This window comes from Colius striatus, chromosome 7, assembly GCF_028858725.1.
Source record: "Colius striatus isolate bColStr4 chromosome 7, bColStr4.1.hap1, whole genome shotgun sequence".
NCBI classification, from domain to species: Eukaryota; Metazoa; Chordata; class Aves; order Coliiformes; family Coliidae; genus Colius; species Colius striatus.
In genome coordinates, this window is record NC_084765.1 from 38138605 (window position 1) to 38156981 (window position 18377).

An 18377-nucleotide genomic window follows, 5' to 3' on the forward strand; every position below is an offset into this window, starting at 1 on the left:
CTATTCCTCTTTTAGCCACACGCTTCCATAAATCCTGACAAGTCAGGAGCCATGATAAACAGCTTTCACCTCCCAAATTTAAATGGCTGTTGCGTTTACAGCAGAACTCCAGTAGATGGCAAAATGATCCACCTCATTTTTTTTCCCCTGACAGCGTCTGGGTTGACAGGACGATGAAAACGCAAAAATGCCTTCCCCCCCCCAACTTCTTTCCCCTTTCTTTGCCAGAAGATACGAAGATGGTACACAAAAAGTAATCTTATTTTTCTTGTCAGAATTTGCCAACTTCATTCACCACCCTACATTCCCTGGTGCAAGGATGGTAAATGTGATGTCTAACGTTAGACACAAAACCAGCACTGCCTCTGTGCTGCAATCACTATTTGCTTTTCCTCCTCAGAATTTTAAAACAGTAAAAAATGTGGAGAAACGCCGTAAATGGATCTCCCCAGTTTCAGAACTGTAAGGTAATGTTTCAACGTTAATCCAGAAATAGTTTAAATAGGTGGTCAATCCTTCTTTTACCCGTTACCCCAAGGAATCGGGTATTATAAGAGTGAATTTGCACTCAGTGTGCCTAAACAGGCCAGCCGCGGGATTTACTCATTCCCACACGCAACCATAGAAATTCCCACGCCCGCCGCAGCGCTCTGCGCTTGTCCGGCGTTTCCCTCTTTGCAGCTCTGGAAGCGCCTTCCCATTGCACAGGCAGGACCCTTTCACAAAACCAGCAAGTGCCACACAGCGCCGGTTCCGAGGCCTCGGCTGAAGCGGGCTGGGCCCCGCTCCCGCCCGGCGCCTCTCCCCGGCGCTTCGCCTCGGTAGCTCGGCCGCGGGCCTGCGCGAGGCGGCGGCGCATGCGCGGCACGGAGGCGGCGAGCGACTGACGTTGGGGCGCTCGTTCGTGTGCCGCCGGCGGACGGAGCGGCGCGGTGCGGCGCGGCCCGGTCCGGCCCCTCAGGGCGGCGATGGCGGCCGCCGGCGGCTTGGGTGCGCCCGTGGAAACGCCGGCCGCCGCTGCCGCCGCTGCTGCGGAGGCCGGCGCGGTGCTGCAGCGGGAGCCGCTGTACAACTGGCAGGCCACCAAGGGTTCGCTGCGGGAGCGCTTCGCTTTCCTCTTCTCCAACGAGCTCCTCAGCGACGTGCACTTCGTGGTGGGCAAAGGCAGCCCCCGCGGCGGCGGCGGCGGGGCGCCCCCCGGGCCGGGCCAGCAGCGCATCCCCGCGCACCGCTTCGTCCTGGCGGCCGGCAGCGCCGTCTTCGACGCGATGTTCAACGGCGGCATGGCCACCACTTCGGCCGAGATCGAGCTGCCCGACGTGGAGCCCGCCGCCTTCCTGGCGCTGCTGAGGTCAGGCCGCGGCGGGGCGGAGGCGGGCGGCCCCGGGCACGGCGGGGGCTCCTGGGCCGGGGGCACCGCGCAGCGGGGCGGGGGCGGCTCTGTCGCCGGGCCGGGCCGGGGATCCCCACTCGGCCGCTGGTGTCATTTCCTCGTTCCGCGGCCCCTCCTGCCCCCAGAGAGCCCTTCCTTTACCCCGGGCCGCCGTCAGCGTGTCCGTGGAGGGGGATGCAGGGAACACGCGTAACCACCTTGCGGGCTGGGACGCAAGGTCAAACCGCCCCGCGAACACAGTTTGGTACCTTCTTGCTCTGTGCCCTGCGTCCTTTTCCTAAGAGAAGTCCCCTGATTTTCGGGCAGCTAATTGGCCATTCAGAAGAGTACTTTGGTAGTGGTGGGTATCTGGTTTGCCTCCTTGATTCTGTTGTTCGGGGGTTCTTTTAAAGTAGGGTGATGGGAACTAGAGGTTCCCCTGGATGTTGCAACTGCCCGTCCGTCACCTAATAATGGCAAAGATGGATGTTTTACCAAGCTTTTCATTTCGTTTGGTACTTACCTTGAACGTTTATTCATCTTACATTTATTTTTCAGTAGCGGTAATAAATTGCTTTATCTTTGTGACAGAGTAATACCCATTGTAATCACACTTATTTCAGATACTTTGGGTGGAGAGCGAACATGCAACAGAAAGCAGTAACTAACTAGTTTTTACACACAAACCATCTCAGCGAGACCATGAGTGCAGTGATAGCAATAAGTATGTCAAATAGATTAGTGATTTCTAATTTGGTCAGAGTAGAATCTGCCACCTCTCAGGCTCACAAAGCTGATGAGTTTGTCGTTTCATTTTATTCAGTGTTGTGGTAAACAAAGTTTATCATCTTAGAAGTAATCACTGATAGTTTCTTTGTGCATCAGGCTGTGGTGTGGTAATATGACTAAACTGCTTAACCTTAAGGTTTTTATCCTCTGCTAGGCAAAACTTCTGTAAAATATATGAAACAGAGTTCTGTGATAAACATTTAGGAAACATGTAGTGTTATTGCCTCAAAGTAAGTACGTAGTGTCTCCAAACTTTCTGTAATGGGAGAAGCTCGAAAATCTTATCAGATTTCCCTTTGTTTTGAGGCCCAACAGGTAAGAACAGTGTAAGAGTCATCACCTAGTTCTTTCAGTAATCATGGACACAGGAGTTGCAGCACCTGATTTGAAACATAAAAAACAAACCACCATGCAGCAGGAATGCCTCTCTGTTGTTGTCAGCAAATGAACTGTGTTTTGTGGATGCTTAACAAAGAAGGAGTGTCAACATGAAGAGTTTGTGTAGCAGAGTTGTAGCCAGTGGGAAGTGTCTTTCAAGCAAAATAGTTTCAAAGGTTAAAAGTAAATGACTACAGATATGTTTGTTTGTCTCTATATACACGTGGACAATCACTGGAGAGTGAAAAGTAATAGTATGGAAGAAGTTTGTTTGAATAAAAATATAAACACAGAAACAGGAAAGTTCTAAGTAAAGATAAAAGGGATGGTGTTTGAAAACTGTGAAGCAGTGAAGAGTTTTTAAAAGCAAACAAAAGCCATCTTGTGTTGCTAGAGTTTCTAGTACGTAAAAGCCAGGGACTTACGTAAGTAAACTGATTATACTTGTATCTTTTCTGAATATCACCAGACTGATGAATGAACTGTTGAGACATCTCAGGTTTGGTGTCTTCATTGGTATGAAATACACAACAGCTTTTTGGGACGCTCTTCCATATGCAGAGAGGTTATCTTAGAGTAAATATACATTGCAACACCTTATTAAAAGCATACCCAAGGAGAACTTCTTTAGTACAGACCAGTTTTGGACTTCTTCCATTACTGTATATACTCCTTTTTAAAAAAGTAAACGAACTATAAAACAAGCTGTTGGATTTTTTTTTTCCTGGTTTTGGCCAGAAGAGGCAAGAATTACACCTTGCACTGTTGTCCTCTTTTTATCTATCATCAATAAAGTGATCAGGTAACGATGATTGCACTTTATAGGACATTAATCTTTGCAAATACCAGTTTGAGGTATAATGGCTAGAAATTAAGTTGAGATCTTTGAATACACATAGCAAATGAACATCAAAGTAAAGGAAATGTTTAAGTGTTGCAAAAACTTTTAGGGATATTTTACGAATTGTTTAAAGTTCTACAACTCATTTCTGCTACATTTACTAATACAGTCAAGTTCTACTTGTTGTGTTTGATAAAGATCCACTGACAAATGCTACTTGTAAATTAAAGCTAAAGGAAAAGATTGTTTGGTGGAAATTTTTCAGATTCTGTTAAAAGACTCATTCCATCCATGTCTGTCCAGTGAGACAGAGTGCCATTTCTCTGTCCTATGATGTAAAATTTCATCAGTGTTAACATTTTGTCACAAAATCAGTGGTAGTTCAAGAATTGTATTTATGGGGAAGAAAAAATAATTAAAAATTGAACAATTTAAATATCACATTAACTTGGTGACTATGACATATGGTTTTTTATTTCCCTTGTGGATATATTTGTACCCAATTTTAAATCAGCTACAGTTGTTACATTTTTCTGACAGAGGACTCATAATAAATTTTTGTTCATTATTTTAAAACACGTTAAGTAAAAAAGCTTCAATTGATTGTACCACTGTAACTACACTAAGACATTTCAGGATTTCTTTTTTCCTCTAGAGAAAGTTGAGTAGTCCTCCTTGTCTGTGACCTAGAATCGTAACTTTAAAGATGGGAAAAGGGGAACTTTTTAAAATTGTTTGGAGAAGGAGAGAGAACTTTCTTAGAAAACAGTTGGCCAAGCTCAGAAATGGCTGTGGCGTGTGTTTTGGCTTATCATCCAGTATTCCTCTTGCCTGAAGAGTTTTCAGAGGATTTTTCTGAATGCAGCTGTCTACCTCAGTAGTTTGGCAAATAATTCTGTGAGAGCTGAAATAATACTGAAGCCACAGAGTTTGAATCAGCTTCCCAATTAAACAGCTCATTTTCTTGTATGTTTCTAACTACAAATTGAACAAAAATCGTCAAGTACATTAGTCTCAGTAAGATTCTGTTTTAGGGTTTCATTTTGTTGTTTTTAATATGTTGGGGAGTTTTTTTACCTTTCTTCACACTTCACAGTAATTTAACCTGTCCTTTGATGATAGTATAAAGGAAAGTGGTGAAAGTGTTGCAAATTTATCTATTAGTCTTCCAAATGTCTTTGCAGAGGACTTTGGGAAGCTATTAATAAGGGAGTAATCATGACTAAGTGGAAAAAGATTCCTGTGTGCTTCTAATGGTGAAAATATTCCAGCTATTGGAAGGATGGTAAGACTAAGGAATGAAGGAGTGCTAACCTGAAAGTGAAGCTAAGTAGCATAAAATGTTATCAGAGGCTTATGTGAAGTGAAGGACTGAGTGGTTACTTAGAAAAAATTGTTCAGGTCATGAATTTTCCACTATGCATACACAAACACCATTCCAGATGACAATAAAAATAGCCAATATCTAAAGAGCAGGTTGGTTCTATAAGTCTATTGAAGGGGAGGAGAGGAGGAAAGAATGCAAGAGGAAAGGATAAGTGATCTTTGAGCCCCACTTAGTTAAGTGAAGGAGGAACAGTAGTATAAACATAAAGGTGTACTAGTTCAGGCATGCCACAAATGGAAGATTTGACACAGAGAGAGCTCTTGGCACATGAGCAGAGGGATTTTTAGAGAGAAGACACACCTAGAGTTCCTCTTTTGTGAGTAGATGTATGCATCATGACCATTCCCCTGTATACTTACGGGAAATAGGATTATATAACATCCTAGAACAATGTATTGTATTACCTTTTTTACAGCTCCCTTTGAACTTTGCAAATTCCAACTTTTTAGTATTGAAAATTCAAAAGAACATTGGCAGTGTCAAAAACATGCCATTTAACACAAAAAAAAAACCCCAACAATGTGATTTTGTTAATATATTTGGATGCTTTTTGTAATGAGTTTTCTTACTTCCAAAGTGTGTAACTGTATCACACATTCTGTAACTATACACTGTTGTGTCCTTTGGAGATCGGTGTCTAGAAACAGCTAATGAGGTCAATAGTGCCCAGTAAGTCCATGCAACATACCCCCTCTCCTGTCCTGGGGGGACTTCATAACAGTTGCAGACCAAAGTCACAGACCAAAGGAAATCAGTGAACATTTTATGGATACTTATGTATATTTTATTGACCCTTGCAAGGGAAAGAGGTGGTTAATGAGGGTGTGTTGAGATAGTGTGGGACCTGAGCGTGATCTAAGTGGTAATGCAATAAAGGGGTGGAGAATGTACTGGGGTTGTCTGGGATAAGCTTAAATTCTTTGTAGTAGCTTGTGTGAGACTGTGTTTTGGATTTGTGTTGAAAATAGTGTGGGTAACACACTGATGGTTTAGTTACTGCTTGAGATGCTGTGTAGTTGTCAGAACTTTAATCACTTAAGTCCTGTTAGTTTGTCACTGACACACTTTCAGTTGGGGAGTGTCTCTTAATGTATATCCAGCCATACAGCAGGGGAGGGATTGGAGCATAGAGCCTCAAGTATGCCCTTCATGGGGTGAAAAAGCATCCTGTAGCTCATGGATCTCACATGAATGAAAAACCTTAATCTATGTATTTGTTGCCATGTTTGAGTTCCTGTCATTTGCCAGCTCATTGTGTTTTTTGATCATGTGAAGAAAAAGCCCACAAAATTCCTGGGAAAGCAAGGGTCAGAAAAGTGCAGTCTGGAACTGCACCCTGATTGTTAGGAAGCTGTAGTAGAAAGTAAACCACAAGCTAGATAAACTCTTCTGGTGTGTCAGTTCATTGGCTTCAAGTTGGATACACTTAAGAAATAAAAAGAAAATCATCTTCAAAAATCAACTTAGTGAACTTTTTGGTTGGGGGGAATTAGGTAAGATTTCTGGTGTCGTAATGCTGATTTTTCTTACAGTCAGTTAATGTTCATCTCTTACCAGATTTGGACTCCAAGTAGTATAAAGACATATAAGGAAGATTGGGACATTTTAAATAGATGTTTTTTTTAAACCTTAAAACTATGATGTAAATGCACTGTTCTTTTTCTTTAATGAACTACTTGTCAGTTTGGTATACAAAACTGTACCTATGAGATCTTACTTTTGTAAAAATCAGTTTGTCAGTGCCTGTGACTAGCAAGTCAGCCCATCATTTTCATCAACAGATAACAGTTTATCACTCAAATCAATCCTAGATTAATTACATGGAACTTTTACTAAAAAAGATGTTAGCATTTAGTTAAACTCATGCTTTCTAAAAACTGTTTTATGTCAATCCCGTTTAAAGGATTTTAATCACATTTAAATAATTCACATTTCCTAAGTGATATCCAAGCTGGTAATTTGAGTAGATTGGAGTATTGTAAGGGTAAATATGTACCTGTTGGTTAATATCTACCTGTTGGGAACTGGCAGAAAACTTCACATATAACGCCATATTTAGTTGAGTGTTAGCAACTGCCCAGAATTAGCATTTTCTTGCAATATAAGAAATAGACACAGTGAAGAATTTCAGTTGAAACTTTAATTCTAGGTTTAATTCCTCATGTTGCAGACAAGTTTGAGTCCTTTACTTTCACAAGTTTCTTCTGTTCAATACAAACTGTACATTGTTAGATTTTAAAAGCCTTCTAAACATGCTTCCTCTCTCTACATGTTGCTTGCCATTCATTTACAGGAGATCCTGAACAAAAATACTAAGAAATATAAAGGAAAGGCTTGGTCTTAATTGTGCAATTCCTGCATTTACTAATGTGTCCTGGTTTATTATGTTTAATCACCTGTACTTTGGGGATAAATGTATTTTTGGAAGTTACAGGCTATTCTTGATTGTTATCTGGAGAACTGATGAAATATTGTAAGATTATCTACTAAGTCACCTGTAAGAAATGTTATTTTTAAAAAGTCATCTTTTCCATACAGAACCTTAAAATAAATCTTATCTTGACTGGTCTCAAATAGCAGCTGCTCAGGAAACAGATTTTTTTTCCTGGTCCTGGTGGAGGCTTCTATCTTTCAGTTCACAGCATATGCTAAAATCTCCACCAGTTGTCTAGCCTCAAACAATGGAGACAAGCCAGAGTGTTTTGCTATGGCAGGAACAGGAGATTCAAGGTCATTTGCTAGACTGTGACTCCCTTTCCTCTCATGTGAATGATACAGACTGGTACCTTTGACATCATAGTATGAGTCCTTGACACTGTTCTTGTGGTGGGGAAGCTACTGTGCACTGTCAGTAAGTTCAGTAATAGAGCCATAGAGGGTTATGTATTGATATTTAGAAATACAACTCTTCCTAGTGACTCAAAAGAGCATGTATTTATGTTAAATAATTCTGCAGCTCAGCTGTTGTTTACAGTTAAGTAGCTATGTATAGCCAGATCAGTCTTAGGCAGTAATACATATTTAAAACAGATGTATGCCATTAGGTTAATGTAATACTCTTTCTTCAACCCTTTAACTAACTGATTATTTTTTTAATGCTGTATTGTCAACTGTTGTGTGTTCACAGTGCAGATCTTGGATCTGCTCTCTAAATGCAAAGAGACTGTTACATTGTACTTGACTGCCCCTTCAAGATATGTTCTTAGGATCTGTATTTATGAATTGATTTCTAGGTTTCTTTATTCAGATGAAGTTCAAATTGGTCCAGAAACAGTCATGACTACTTTATACACTGCTAAAAAGTATGCAGTCCCAGCCCTGGAAGCACATTGTGTGGATTTTCTAACAAAGCACCTCCGAGCTGATAATGCCTTTATGCTGCTTACTCAAGTAGGTAAATTTAAGCTTAGTCTTTACTAGGAAGAAAATCAGTGGTTGGAGGGAAATGACTAAATATTGTTTCAGAGTGGCTTGGCTATCACATAGTCTAATTTGTGTACGGAAATGTCTTGTTGCTCTATTAGTATTTTTACAGACTCAGCTTCTTATTAATGTTGAAGAAAGGTGGTGGTTTGTGGGTTTTTTTCCTTTTTCCAGTATGCAATGAACAGGGACATTTCAAATGGAGCCAGTTTATTCTATGGTTTATTTGCATGAATCCTCTAATTGTTTTTACTTCAAACTGTTCCAGTTCACTGTGGTAGATTTGATGTGTACTCTTTTTTTTGTTATATTGCCAAAACTACAAACATAAATGTGAAGGAAAGCTTGCCTTTAGTGAATTATCCATAATTATGTACTCTCTTGAGAATTTAAGTTCATTTTTAAGGTATAAACACAAGAAGTACTTAGACGAATCAACCTATTGTAATTTAGGTCCGTGTCAGAGTAGAAATACTTGCTTTTTAAGATTAGTGGTTTGTCAACTTTATGCGTAATGTTTTTCTTTACCTTTTTAGGCTCGTTTGTTTGATGAACCTCAGCTTGCTAGTCTTTGTCTTGACACAATAGACAAAAGTACTATGGATGCAATAAGTGCAGAAGGCTTTACTGACATTGATATCGGTGAGTTATTCTGTGTCCTAAGGATTAAACCTCTTGTGCCCTACAATTCCTTTCACAAGACTTTGTTACAGTAGCCCAGGATAGTTCACCTTCCCTATCCAAGTGTGTAGAGTCCCAAGCACATCTTACCTCCTTGTCTGTAGTGCCAAGGTGTAGTGACCCATGGGCTCCAGTGCAATGACCATCTGTGGATCTTGGCATTTGGACAACAGCCCTTGCATCATGTTAGTGAGTTTGCTAATGAGCAAAACAGGACATTGCATATGTATGATCAGTGCAGTGTATAATCGGTGCCAGTTTTATTACCCGTCCCTGGAGTGCTTCCATTTGAGCTTCAGTCCTGAGCAGAGTTGCACTGTGTTGAGTCTGCTTTTGATCAGTGTTGGTGTCCCAGGGCTGCCATTGTGGTAAACACTATGCCTTCGTTAAAGCTAAAGCTTTCACTTGCTGAGTACACTTTTCATGTGTAACTGGAATCATACTGTTCTGCTGCTGCGTGGCTCTTCTCTATCCAGAATTGCACAGATCAGATACAATAAGTGAAATCTGCTTCACAATAAATACGTGAACTTCTGTTTTTTATGTTTCATGTTTTCTGAAAAGCTAGCAGTTATAAATTTGCTTACTTAATTTTGCTCCAAGTCAACTAGATGATGTGAAAAGCTCAGACTGAAGGAAAGTATTCCAGCCACTTAAAAGAAATTGTAAAGTCATTAACTTGTGTTATTGGGATTTGTACCCAGGCTGCGAGTGTTCATCTCTACTCTTGATAAGTCCCAATCTGTTTTGACTTCCCCATATGATATTTCCTTGCTCAAATTCAGGGTGTATAAAAATTGCCAAAGAACACAAAAGATTCAGAATATGTAAACACTTTTTTTGTTTCCCCAGGCTTGTGTTCTGTGGGAATTTTTGCAGACCTGTTTTTCATAAAATGCCATCAAAATCAAGAAATACAGGAAAACTTGCATTTGTCCAAACATGTGAAAATACCTTGCCTCACATCTTGTGTTCCACCTTCAAGTTTTGTGGGTGGCAAATACGGCAGTGTTTAAGATCAGTTTCACGTATCTTTAAAGTGGTTCTGTGTGCACCACTGCTGCTTGTGTCTATAGTTGATCCAGATTGGCAGGTGCCTGATCATCTGAGAATATGACAATGTCATCGTGAATAACTTCTTGTTTTAGTAGTGTGCATTCACCACTTGGACACTTCCATGTTTGTTCTTGCCCTAGACATGGAAATGCTTTGGAACATTGGTTGGTACTACATAGATTATATATAGCCACACTCTTAGTAATCAAAAAGAAAGTTCATATGCTCCCTTCACAGGAAAATGATTTTTTTAATTTACTTTGTAGACTATACACCATTGAGAGACTTCTTTATACATTACTTGTTTTATCTTTGTCTTATTATGAATGTTCTGAGTATTTACTTAACATTTTAAGCTTACCTAGCCTATAGCACTCTGACTGGCTTGGATGAAAACTGATCTAAACCTCATCTAAACTTTTTTTTTTCTATAGATACATTATGTGCAGTTCTAGAAAGAGATACCCTTAGTATTCGAGAAAGTAGACTCTTTGGAGCTGTTGTTCGCTGGGCAGAAGCAGAATGTCAAAGACAGCAACTGCCTGTGACATTTGGAAACAAACAAAAAGTCCTTGGAAGAGCTCTTTCCTTAATCCGTTTTCCATTAATGACTATTGAAGAGTTTGCAGCAGGTGAGTTTTAGGATTCTTACTGTTAGACAGTATCTCTGCACTGTTCACCTGTGTTTATATGCTTAACACTATTCTGTTATTAATACCATACTAATAAAAGTTGTGATGCACATACAAAAGCAAAACATTTCCTCATGATGTTCAACAAGTGCAGAGTCCTGTACCTGGGAAGGAACAACCCCCTGTACCAGTACAGGCTGGGAGTTGAACTGCTGGAGAGCAGCTCTGCAGAGAGAGACCTGGGAGTCCTGATTGATAATAAGCTAAACATGAGCCAGCAATGTGCCCTCGTGGCCAAGAAGGCCAATGGCATCCTGGGATGCATCAAGAAGAATGTGGCCAGCAGGTCAAGGGAGATGATTCTTCTCCCCCTCTACTCTGCCCTGGTGAGGCCTCATCAGGAGTACTGTGTCCAGTTCTGGGCTCCTCAGCTCAAGAGGGACAGGGAAGTGCTGGAGAGAGTCCAGCACAGGGCCACCAAGATGATCAGAGGAATGAAACAACTTTCATAAGAGGAAAGGCTGCGGGAACTGGGGCTGTTTAGTCTGGAGAAGAGGAGATTGAGGGGAGATCTTATTAACATTTACAAATATCTAAAGGGTAGGTGTCAGGAGGTTGGGGACATCCCTTTTTCCTATAGTAGCCAGCAACAGGACAAGGGGTAATGGGATGAAGCTGGAACACAAAAAGTTCCACTTAAACATAAGAAAAAACTATTTCACTGTGGGGGTGAGGGAGCCCTGGCACAGGCTGCCCAGAGGGGTTGTGGAGTCTCCTTCCTTGGAGGTCTTCAAGACCCGCCTGGACACATTCCTATGCGACCTTATCTAGGTGACCCTAGACCATTGGACTAGATGATCTCTAAAGGTCCCTTCCAACCCCTACCATTCTATGATTCTAATATGCTCTGGCCATTGGAAGATGTAGACAAACTGAAGATCACAATAATACCTGTGGTTTAAATACACGTAATTATTTGAATCATCTTAGAAGCTTTCTCTTTTCACAGGCCCTGCTCAGTCTGGAATCTTGTCAGATCGAGAAGTAGTAAATCTCTTTCTGCATTTTACTGTCAATCCTAAACCTAAAGTAGATTATATTGACCGACCAAGATGTTGCCTCAGAGGAAAAGAATGCAGCATTAACAGGTTCCAGCAAGTGGAGAGTCGCTGGGGCTACAGTGGAACAAGTGATCGGATAAGGTATGGCTTTTGAAACTGTTTGGAGGAGTTACAGAGTAATGTGGAAAGAAAAGTGTTACTCCAACTCTTTTACATACTGTACAGTAACAAACATGCTGGTTTGGGCACAATTGGTCTCTGTTTTTTAAAATAGCTGTTGTGTACTTAAAGCACCAAAGTGTTTGTTGAGTGATATTGAATATCTTGGAGGATTAGCCAAGCTTTAACCTATAAAGCTGATACCTTATATAAAATGCCTTATAAGGCATTTTTCTTACTTCTGAAATCTAAATAGAAATCTAAATAGAAAGTGGTATTGAAAAACAAATTGTCATTTTCAGTTCCCCTCCCTGCTCTTCAGCAGGAGTCTTTTCCCACTTGACTGGAAATAAGGTAACACAATGAGTTGTTAAAATTCCTTTCTTGGCTTGTGTCTTACTAGGTTCACAGTTAATAGAAGAATATGCATAGTGGGATTTGGATTATATGGATCTATTCATGGACCCACAGACTATCAAGTTAATATACAGGTACAGTATGTTCCGTTTAAATAGGCTTATGCAGAAACTCCACTTGCAGTACTTGTAAAAGGTTTGGTGTATATTTAGGTAGGAGCAGTTGATGGGCCAGGAATCTAACCTTGTGTTTTGTCCCCAACAGTAGTCATAAGCAGGTAGTTAGGGAAAATAAAGAGCAGTATGAAACTCTTCTCCCTTTTTGTTGTATTCTCCTGTCCTTCAGTTATTTTCAGTATAGGTGTTTCCCCAGACCAATCTGGTTTCTCTATTTAGTAGCTCTTGGTGAATCGTTCTTCAGAATACTTGCCTAGACTAATCTTGAATTCATGTAGAGGAATTTCTGCAGAGGAATTTTATTAAAGAACCAACTTTGTGAACATACTAAGTTATAAAGTTTCCAGAAATTCAGGAAAGAGATCTTGTTTTGTCATCAACAGCACTCTGAAATCAGTGGCATAATATGTAGTGACTGCTAAAAAAGCTCATTGTGTCCCCAGGAAGATACTGAAAACAAGATAAAAGGTGACATTGTGTTGCTGTATGAAAGCCAGATATGCCCACATCTTGAGTATTTTGTGTAGCTTCCAATGTCACACAGTAGAATTAGAAGGTAGAGAAAATTGTAATTAATGATTATGGGTAATTAGTGATGACTAATGAATTAACAAGAAAGGGTAATTAAGTAGGTAGAGATGATGCTATATGAAGAGAGACCAAAAAGGCTAGGACTCTTCAGTTTGCAGGGTAGAAAGCTGTAGGGAGGAGTGAGCAATGCTTCTAAAGTCATGAGGGTAATGGAGAAGGTAAATGCAGAACTGTTTGTTATTCACCCTTACTGATATTAGCAGATCAAAAGAGATGAGTAATTTTTTTAATGTAGAAGATACTAAACATTCTGCCCCAAGAAGCAGATAACCTCTTTTGACTTTAGTGATGTTACGAACATGTTCATTCATCAATAACATATCCATTAGAAGATTCCAGAAGGAACAGAAGGGTAATATGCTCTGTAGAACAGTTGTGGATGCTGAGGGAATGACAGTAGAGCCCTGACTTGTATCCTAACCCTTAGTAACATTTCTTGCTACTGTTGGAGCATTTGTCTGACCTGATTGGGCATTTATTACATTCTTAGCTTGCCTTAGGCACATATTGGGGCTTAGAGGTTTGTCCTTTCCCAGAGATTTTGGAGAAGATTGACATATTTCTGGATACTGATCCAGAGTCGTAGACAGAAGGTTGTATGCTGTCACCATTTCTTCTGTAAAGTTACTTCAGTTTTAGATCTGCTGAAAACATTGTACCAGCATGGGAATCTCCCCCATTTCTTCTACTGATAAATGATTTATGTTGCTGTTCTCAAGACCTTACCCTGCTGCTGCTCATTTCACATCTTCATATATTTTAGCCTACCATAGAGTGTATAGGGCTTTTTGCTACTGATGTGTTGAAAGACTGATTTAACGTCAGTTTTAATGCTTTCAGGTGGCTGTTCTAAACCTTCTTTTGTCCCACTTTATTTTTCACATTTTAATTCATGAGTTTGCGTGTTTCTACTTTAATCTGGATAAAACTTTTTTTGTGTAGGATGCCCTTTTTTGTTTGTTTATTTCCAGGAATAGCCTTTTGCTGATATGTGCTTTTTTCCTCTTTTCTCAAGCCTTACTGTACTTGGGCATGTGAAGTCCTTTAGTAGCCTGCATGCTTCTTATAAGGATCTGCTCTTCCTAACTGCTTCTTCTGAACAAGCTGCCTTATTTTTCTCTTTTTGAAATTTAGCACAGCTGTGATGGATTTGCTTTTGTTGTTCACGTGGGAGTGTTGACTCTTAAGTGTATTATGGACACTGTTACGTAGTGTTTCCATTAATGAAATTTTGAATCTGATCCTGCTCATCGCTCAGTACCAAGTCAAGGGTTGAATTTCTTCCTACTGAGCAATTGGTTAGCAAGCTCCATTAAATGGGCAGTGATAGCATCTAAAAATGTCATCCCTGCTTCATGTCCTGATGTGACACTTGCCTGGTCTGCGTGAGTAACTGAAGACTCCACTAAAATTTTATTTCCTGCTCTTGTAGCCTGTTTGATCTCTCTTAGTGTGTTGTGGTGGGATTGTCTTCTGGTAATACTGATCCAGCACTGGTTTTTTTTAAGTATGGAATTCCATTTGAATTCTCTTTCTTACTGAGATTAGTTTTGATTTGATTCTAAGATTTCTAACAACATATCAGCATTCTGTGACTGTCCCAGTTTACTCTGTGCTGTGTATTTTGTAACCTGGTACCATCACATTGATTTATGAGGTGTGTGGGAAATTTTATGAAAGGAATCTGTGTCTCATTGAGGGACAGAAATTCCATTGTCCCTGTCTTACTTCATAGACTTCTAGCATGTGCTGGAATTGCTCTTTCAGATAATTTTCTGGGTATCCTATTTAAATGACAGTTTGTCTTCTCATTCCTGTTTGATGATTACTATTCTCTGACCATCCTGTACTTAAGGATAGGATTTTTTTTGTCTGTCTCTTAAAGGAGAATTGTTGTGCCTTTCCTCTTGTGCTCTTCCAAATAGAATCTATCTGAAAAGAGGTTTTGAAGAAGTTTGTTGGCCTTTCCACATTCCTCAGTTTAAAAGCTCGCTTGGAAATTCCTTGATTTTATGTGACATCAGTTTGGTTTTCTTAAAAGTATCCATCTGTATAAATGAGTAGCATAGTACACTAGATTGGCTCTTTAGAACAAGAGTTGTTACTGAAGACCTAGCAGCTATACTACACATATTTGAAGATTTTTTACTTTGCATTAACTCTTGTTTGATCCTTTTGACTAAGTTCCTGTTAGCAGATGAGAGTATTTGGTGTACTCCTCCAGCATGTTTGCAGGCTTTATGTAATCTGAAAATAATTTCATTCTTGCAAGGCAAACCAAAACATATTTAGTGGGAATGATCAAGAGATTCACTTAAGAAACATGCTTCTGATCCAAAATGAAAGGTTAATGTATCTTTATGGTTCAGATGAAGGCTATCCATCTTACACAGGTTCTCTTTACCAGTTCCTGATGAATCTGAAACTTTCTTGTCACAATCTTTTCAGACAGTTATTTAAGTCCCGTGTCTATACTTTTCTTCTTGGACCTGCATCAGTACTAACAGAGCTTTGGAGAGTTAAAACATTTAATTCTTGAAATAGTAATAACAGTAATAGTAATAATTTCTATGTGAAAGTAGCTTAGGACTTCAGCATTATAGCTGTGAACATTTCCATTGATTCTGAGAGGGGAAAACAAATTAGAGCACATTTTACCTGCAATAGGGCTTCATCTCATTTGTCCAATATTAAAATTCTATGGAAATTTAATAATAAAATATAAAAATGCATAGGATTCTTGTTAGTGCAGTAATCATGAGAAGTGTTCATGTTACTCTAAAGCTCTGATATCCAGCTTCTGTAAGAGGTGTTTGGCAGCATGACTCAGGATTGGTATCTGAAATGATAAGCGAGGTATCTGCTATTACTACACCTTAGCTCGTGATTCCTATTCACCACTAAAATTTAAGGGAAAGGGAAAAAAAGTAGTGAGTGAAAGTTTTATACTGAATCTAGCCAATAAATGAACTGTATCAAAGATAGCAGCCTAAGTTCTTGTTTTCTTTAAAGAATATATCAAGACTTCTTACACTATCTATAAAAACTTGGTTTCTAAATTAGCTGTAGCCAGCAAATGTGCTTCCCTCATGTGGGTTGTGTAGGTGTATGAAGATCAGCAAATCTAAATACAAGGTTACGTGTGGTATATGAAGGTCAGAAACTGAAGGTCTAAGAGCTATCTCCCAAGCAAAGACTGCAACCTGACTGGAGCAGGGTTGAACCCAACCCACAGAGAGCTCGCAGGCCATGGATGGGCACGGTGTTGGGCCAGCCCCAAGCGTATCGGGGAAATTGCACCTACTTTCCTGTTGCGAGATTGCACGATCCTTGCAATGAAACTGGGTGGAGTAGGCAAGTGTTTGCTTGTTATCTTCTAATACGTGTACAATAAGAATATTTCTCAAGCTTGTAAACCTAAAAATACTCTTTTCATGTCTGCATACAGATAATTGATTACGAGAAGAATCAAACACTAGGACAAAACGACACTGGATTTAGTTGTGACGGAACAGCCAGTACATTCAGAGTTATGTTCAAGGAACCTATAGAGATTTTGCCAACGGTTTGCTACACAGCTTGTGCAACACTGAAAGTAAGAATGTCCAACAGCATAGAAGAAAATGTTATTTTGATACAAGAATTGTTCTTTTATGTGTCTTCTAATGGGAAGGTGTCTTCTAGATCTTGAATTTATTTTAAATTTAGTGCTAAACAAGGACATAGTTAAACTCCACAGTAGTTTGTAAGACTGCTATCTCTCTTCTGTGCCACAGCACTGAATTCATAACTGGATCCTCGTGCCTTCCTACTTTCTGGCTTGATGCAAGAGTCGGAATGAGTCCTGAAGGAAGTCACTTAGTTCACTGTGGGCAAAAACACAATCCAGAACACTTAATCTTACAGCTGTCTATTCAAATTTAAGTTTGGTTTCTTTTATCAAAGATATTCTAACCACTAGCTAGAAATGGAAAGCTTTTATCTATATATCTAAAAAGCTTATCTATAGAAATGTTCACTTTTTATAAACTAATGCTGAAATGTAGGAAATATTTGTTCAAGGAATGTCTCCTTAATGTTGCAGACAAATTTATTTGATATTTTCTCATTTTTTAAAAATATTCTTTTGAATGTAATTCCCTACACAGAAAACAAAAGCTTAGTGGGTTGGAAAAAATGTTGCACATTGAAAGAAACTGAGGTAGGGAAACTAAGAATGTGGATAACCTGTATGAGAAGGAGGAATACTAGAGAATATTTCTTTCTTACTAGTTGGATAAAATCAAGTGGTTTAAGTCTGCTGTTGGAGAAAATTTGTTGTTGTTATTTAGAAATAGAGCACTTGCATCTGTTGTCTGTGATTTTGTGTATAACATGTCCGTACAGAAATTTGATGCTGTTAAACACTACTGACTTGGATTATTTTGCATTTCAACATTATATAGGTCTTACTGCCCACTTCCATTCAGTTGCTCATCTCTCTGATGTTTTTTAGGGTCCCGATTCCCACTATGGAACAAAAGGTTTGAAGAAAGTGATCCATGAATCTCCTACTGCTAGCAAAACATGCTTTGTCTTCTATAGTTCACCAGGTAACAACAATGGTACATCAATAGAAGATGGACAGATACCAGAAATAATATTTTACACATAACTTCACCTGATCATCTCCAGTGTGTCAGTGTATCAGTGGACTTCAGCTCACTATTGCAGCAGTTAAAAAAAATCTGTGAAATTAAATGAATGTGTGAAAACAAAACTAACTTGTTTGAAAGGTACTGGAAAAGCTGTTTTCTCTGCATCAGTATTGGTTGAATGTAATTTAGTTTTCCCTCATAACAAAGCATCAGATGGAAGAAATATGCTGTGTATTGAAAAGATTGGTTTAAATAGTATTGCAATTAATTGCTTTGCATTTTCACCTCCTCCTGTCTCATGTATTACAATTCATGTTTTGAACTGGAACCTCCTTACTCGTTATGAACTTCTGGTGTACATTTTCCCCAACCTGTCCTAAAAAGACAGTAAAGCTGCTGCTATAGCCCCAGCTCAGTTCTTTCCACGATGACCTTGGAAGAACCCTATGGACACAAATTGCTACAATATATTTTTTGAAGTACATCAGCAAAGCTGGACTCCTATTGCTATCATCTTGACTTTTTGGATGAGCCATGGCAAATTAATGGACTGAGCAGTGCAGGCTCCAGCTGCACAGAAGAAATACAAGCCAACTTCAGCAATAAATGGATCTTTCCCGAATCTGTTCGTGCAGAAGGGCTGCTTTGGAACGTAGAGCTGGTTATGGAAAAGCACTGTATATACATGTGTGCCTATAAGAAAATGTATAATGTGAAAAGGAGAAGACTTGTAGTGATGTCATTCAGCATTGGACATTCTAATAACTAAAAAATTAGTTTAAAATAAGAATTGTGTGTGCAACTACTTTTATAGATTGCAGCCTTAAATGCTGCCCT

The 18377-nt window shown here is 39.6% G+C and overlaps 1 protein-coding gene across 1 annotated transcript; it reads left to right on the forward strand.

The window, feature by feature from the left end:
• Positions 1–927: 927 nt before the first annotated feature.
• BTBD1 (BTB domain containing 1) lies at positions 928–18330 on the forward strand. The gene is made up of 8 exons (XM_061999793.1): positions 928–1351; positions 8001–8157; positions 8727–8832; positions 10362–10559; positions 11569–11761; positions 12183–12270; positions 16352–16498; positions 17399–18330. Exons 1-8 carry the CDS (start codon positions 969–971, stop codon positions 17555–17557), a joined length of 1431 nt encoding a protein of 476 aa, XP_061855777.1. The 5' UTR covers positions 928–968; the 3' UTR covers positions 17558–18330.
• The last annotated feature ends 47 nt before the right edge of the window (positions 18331–18377 follow it).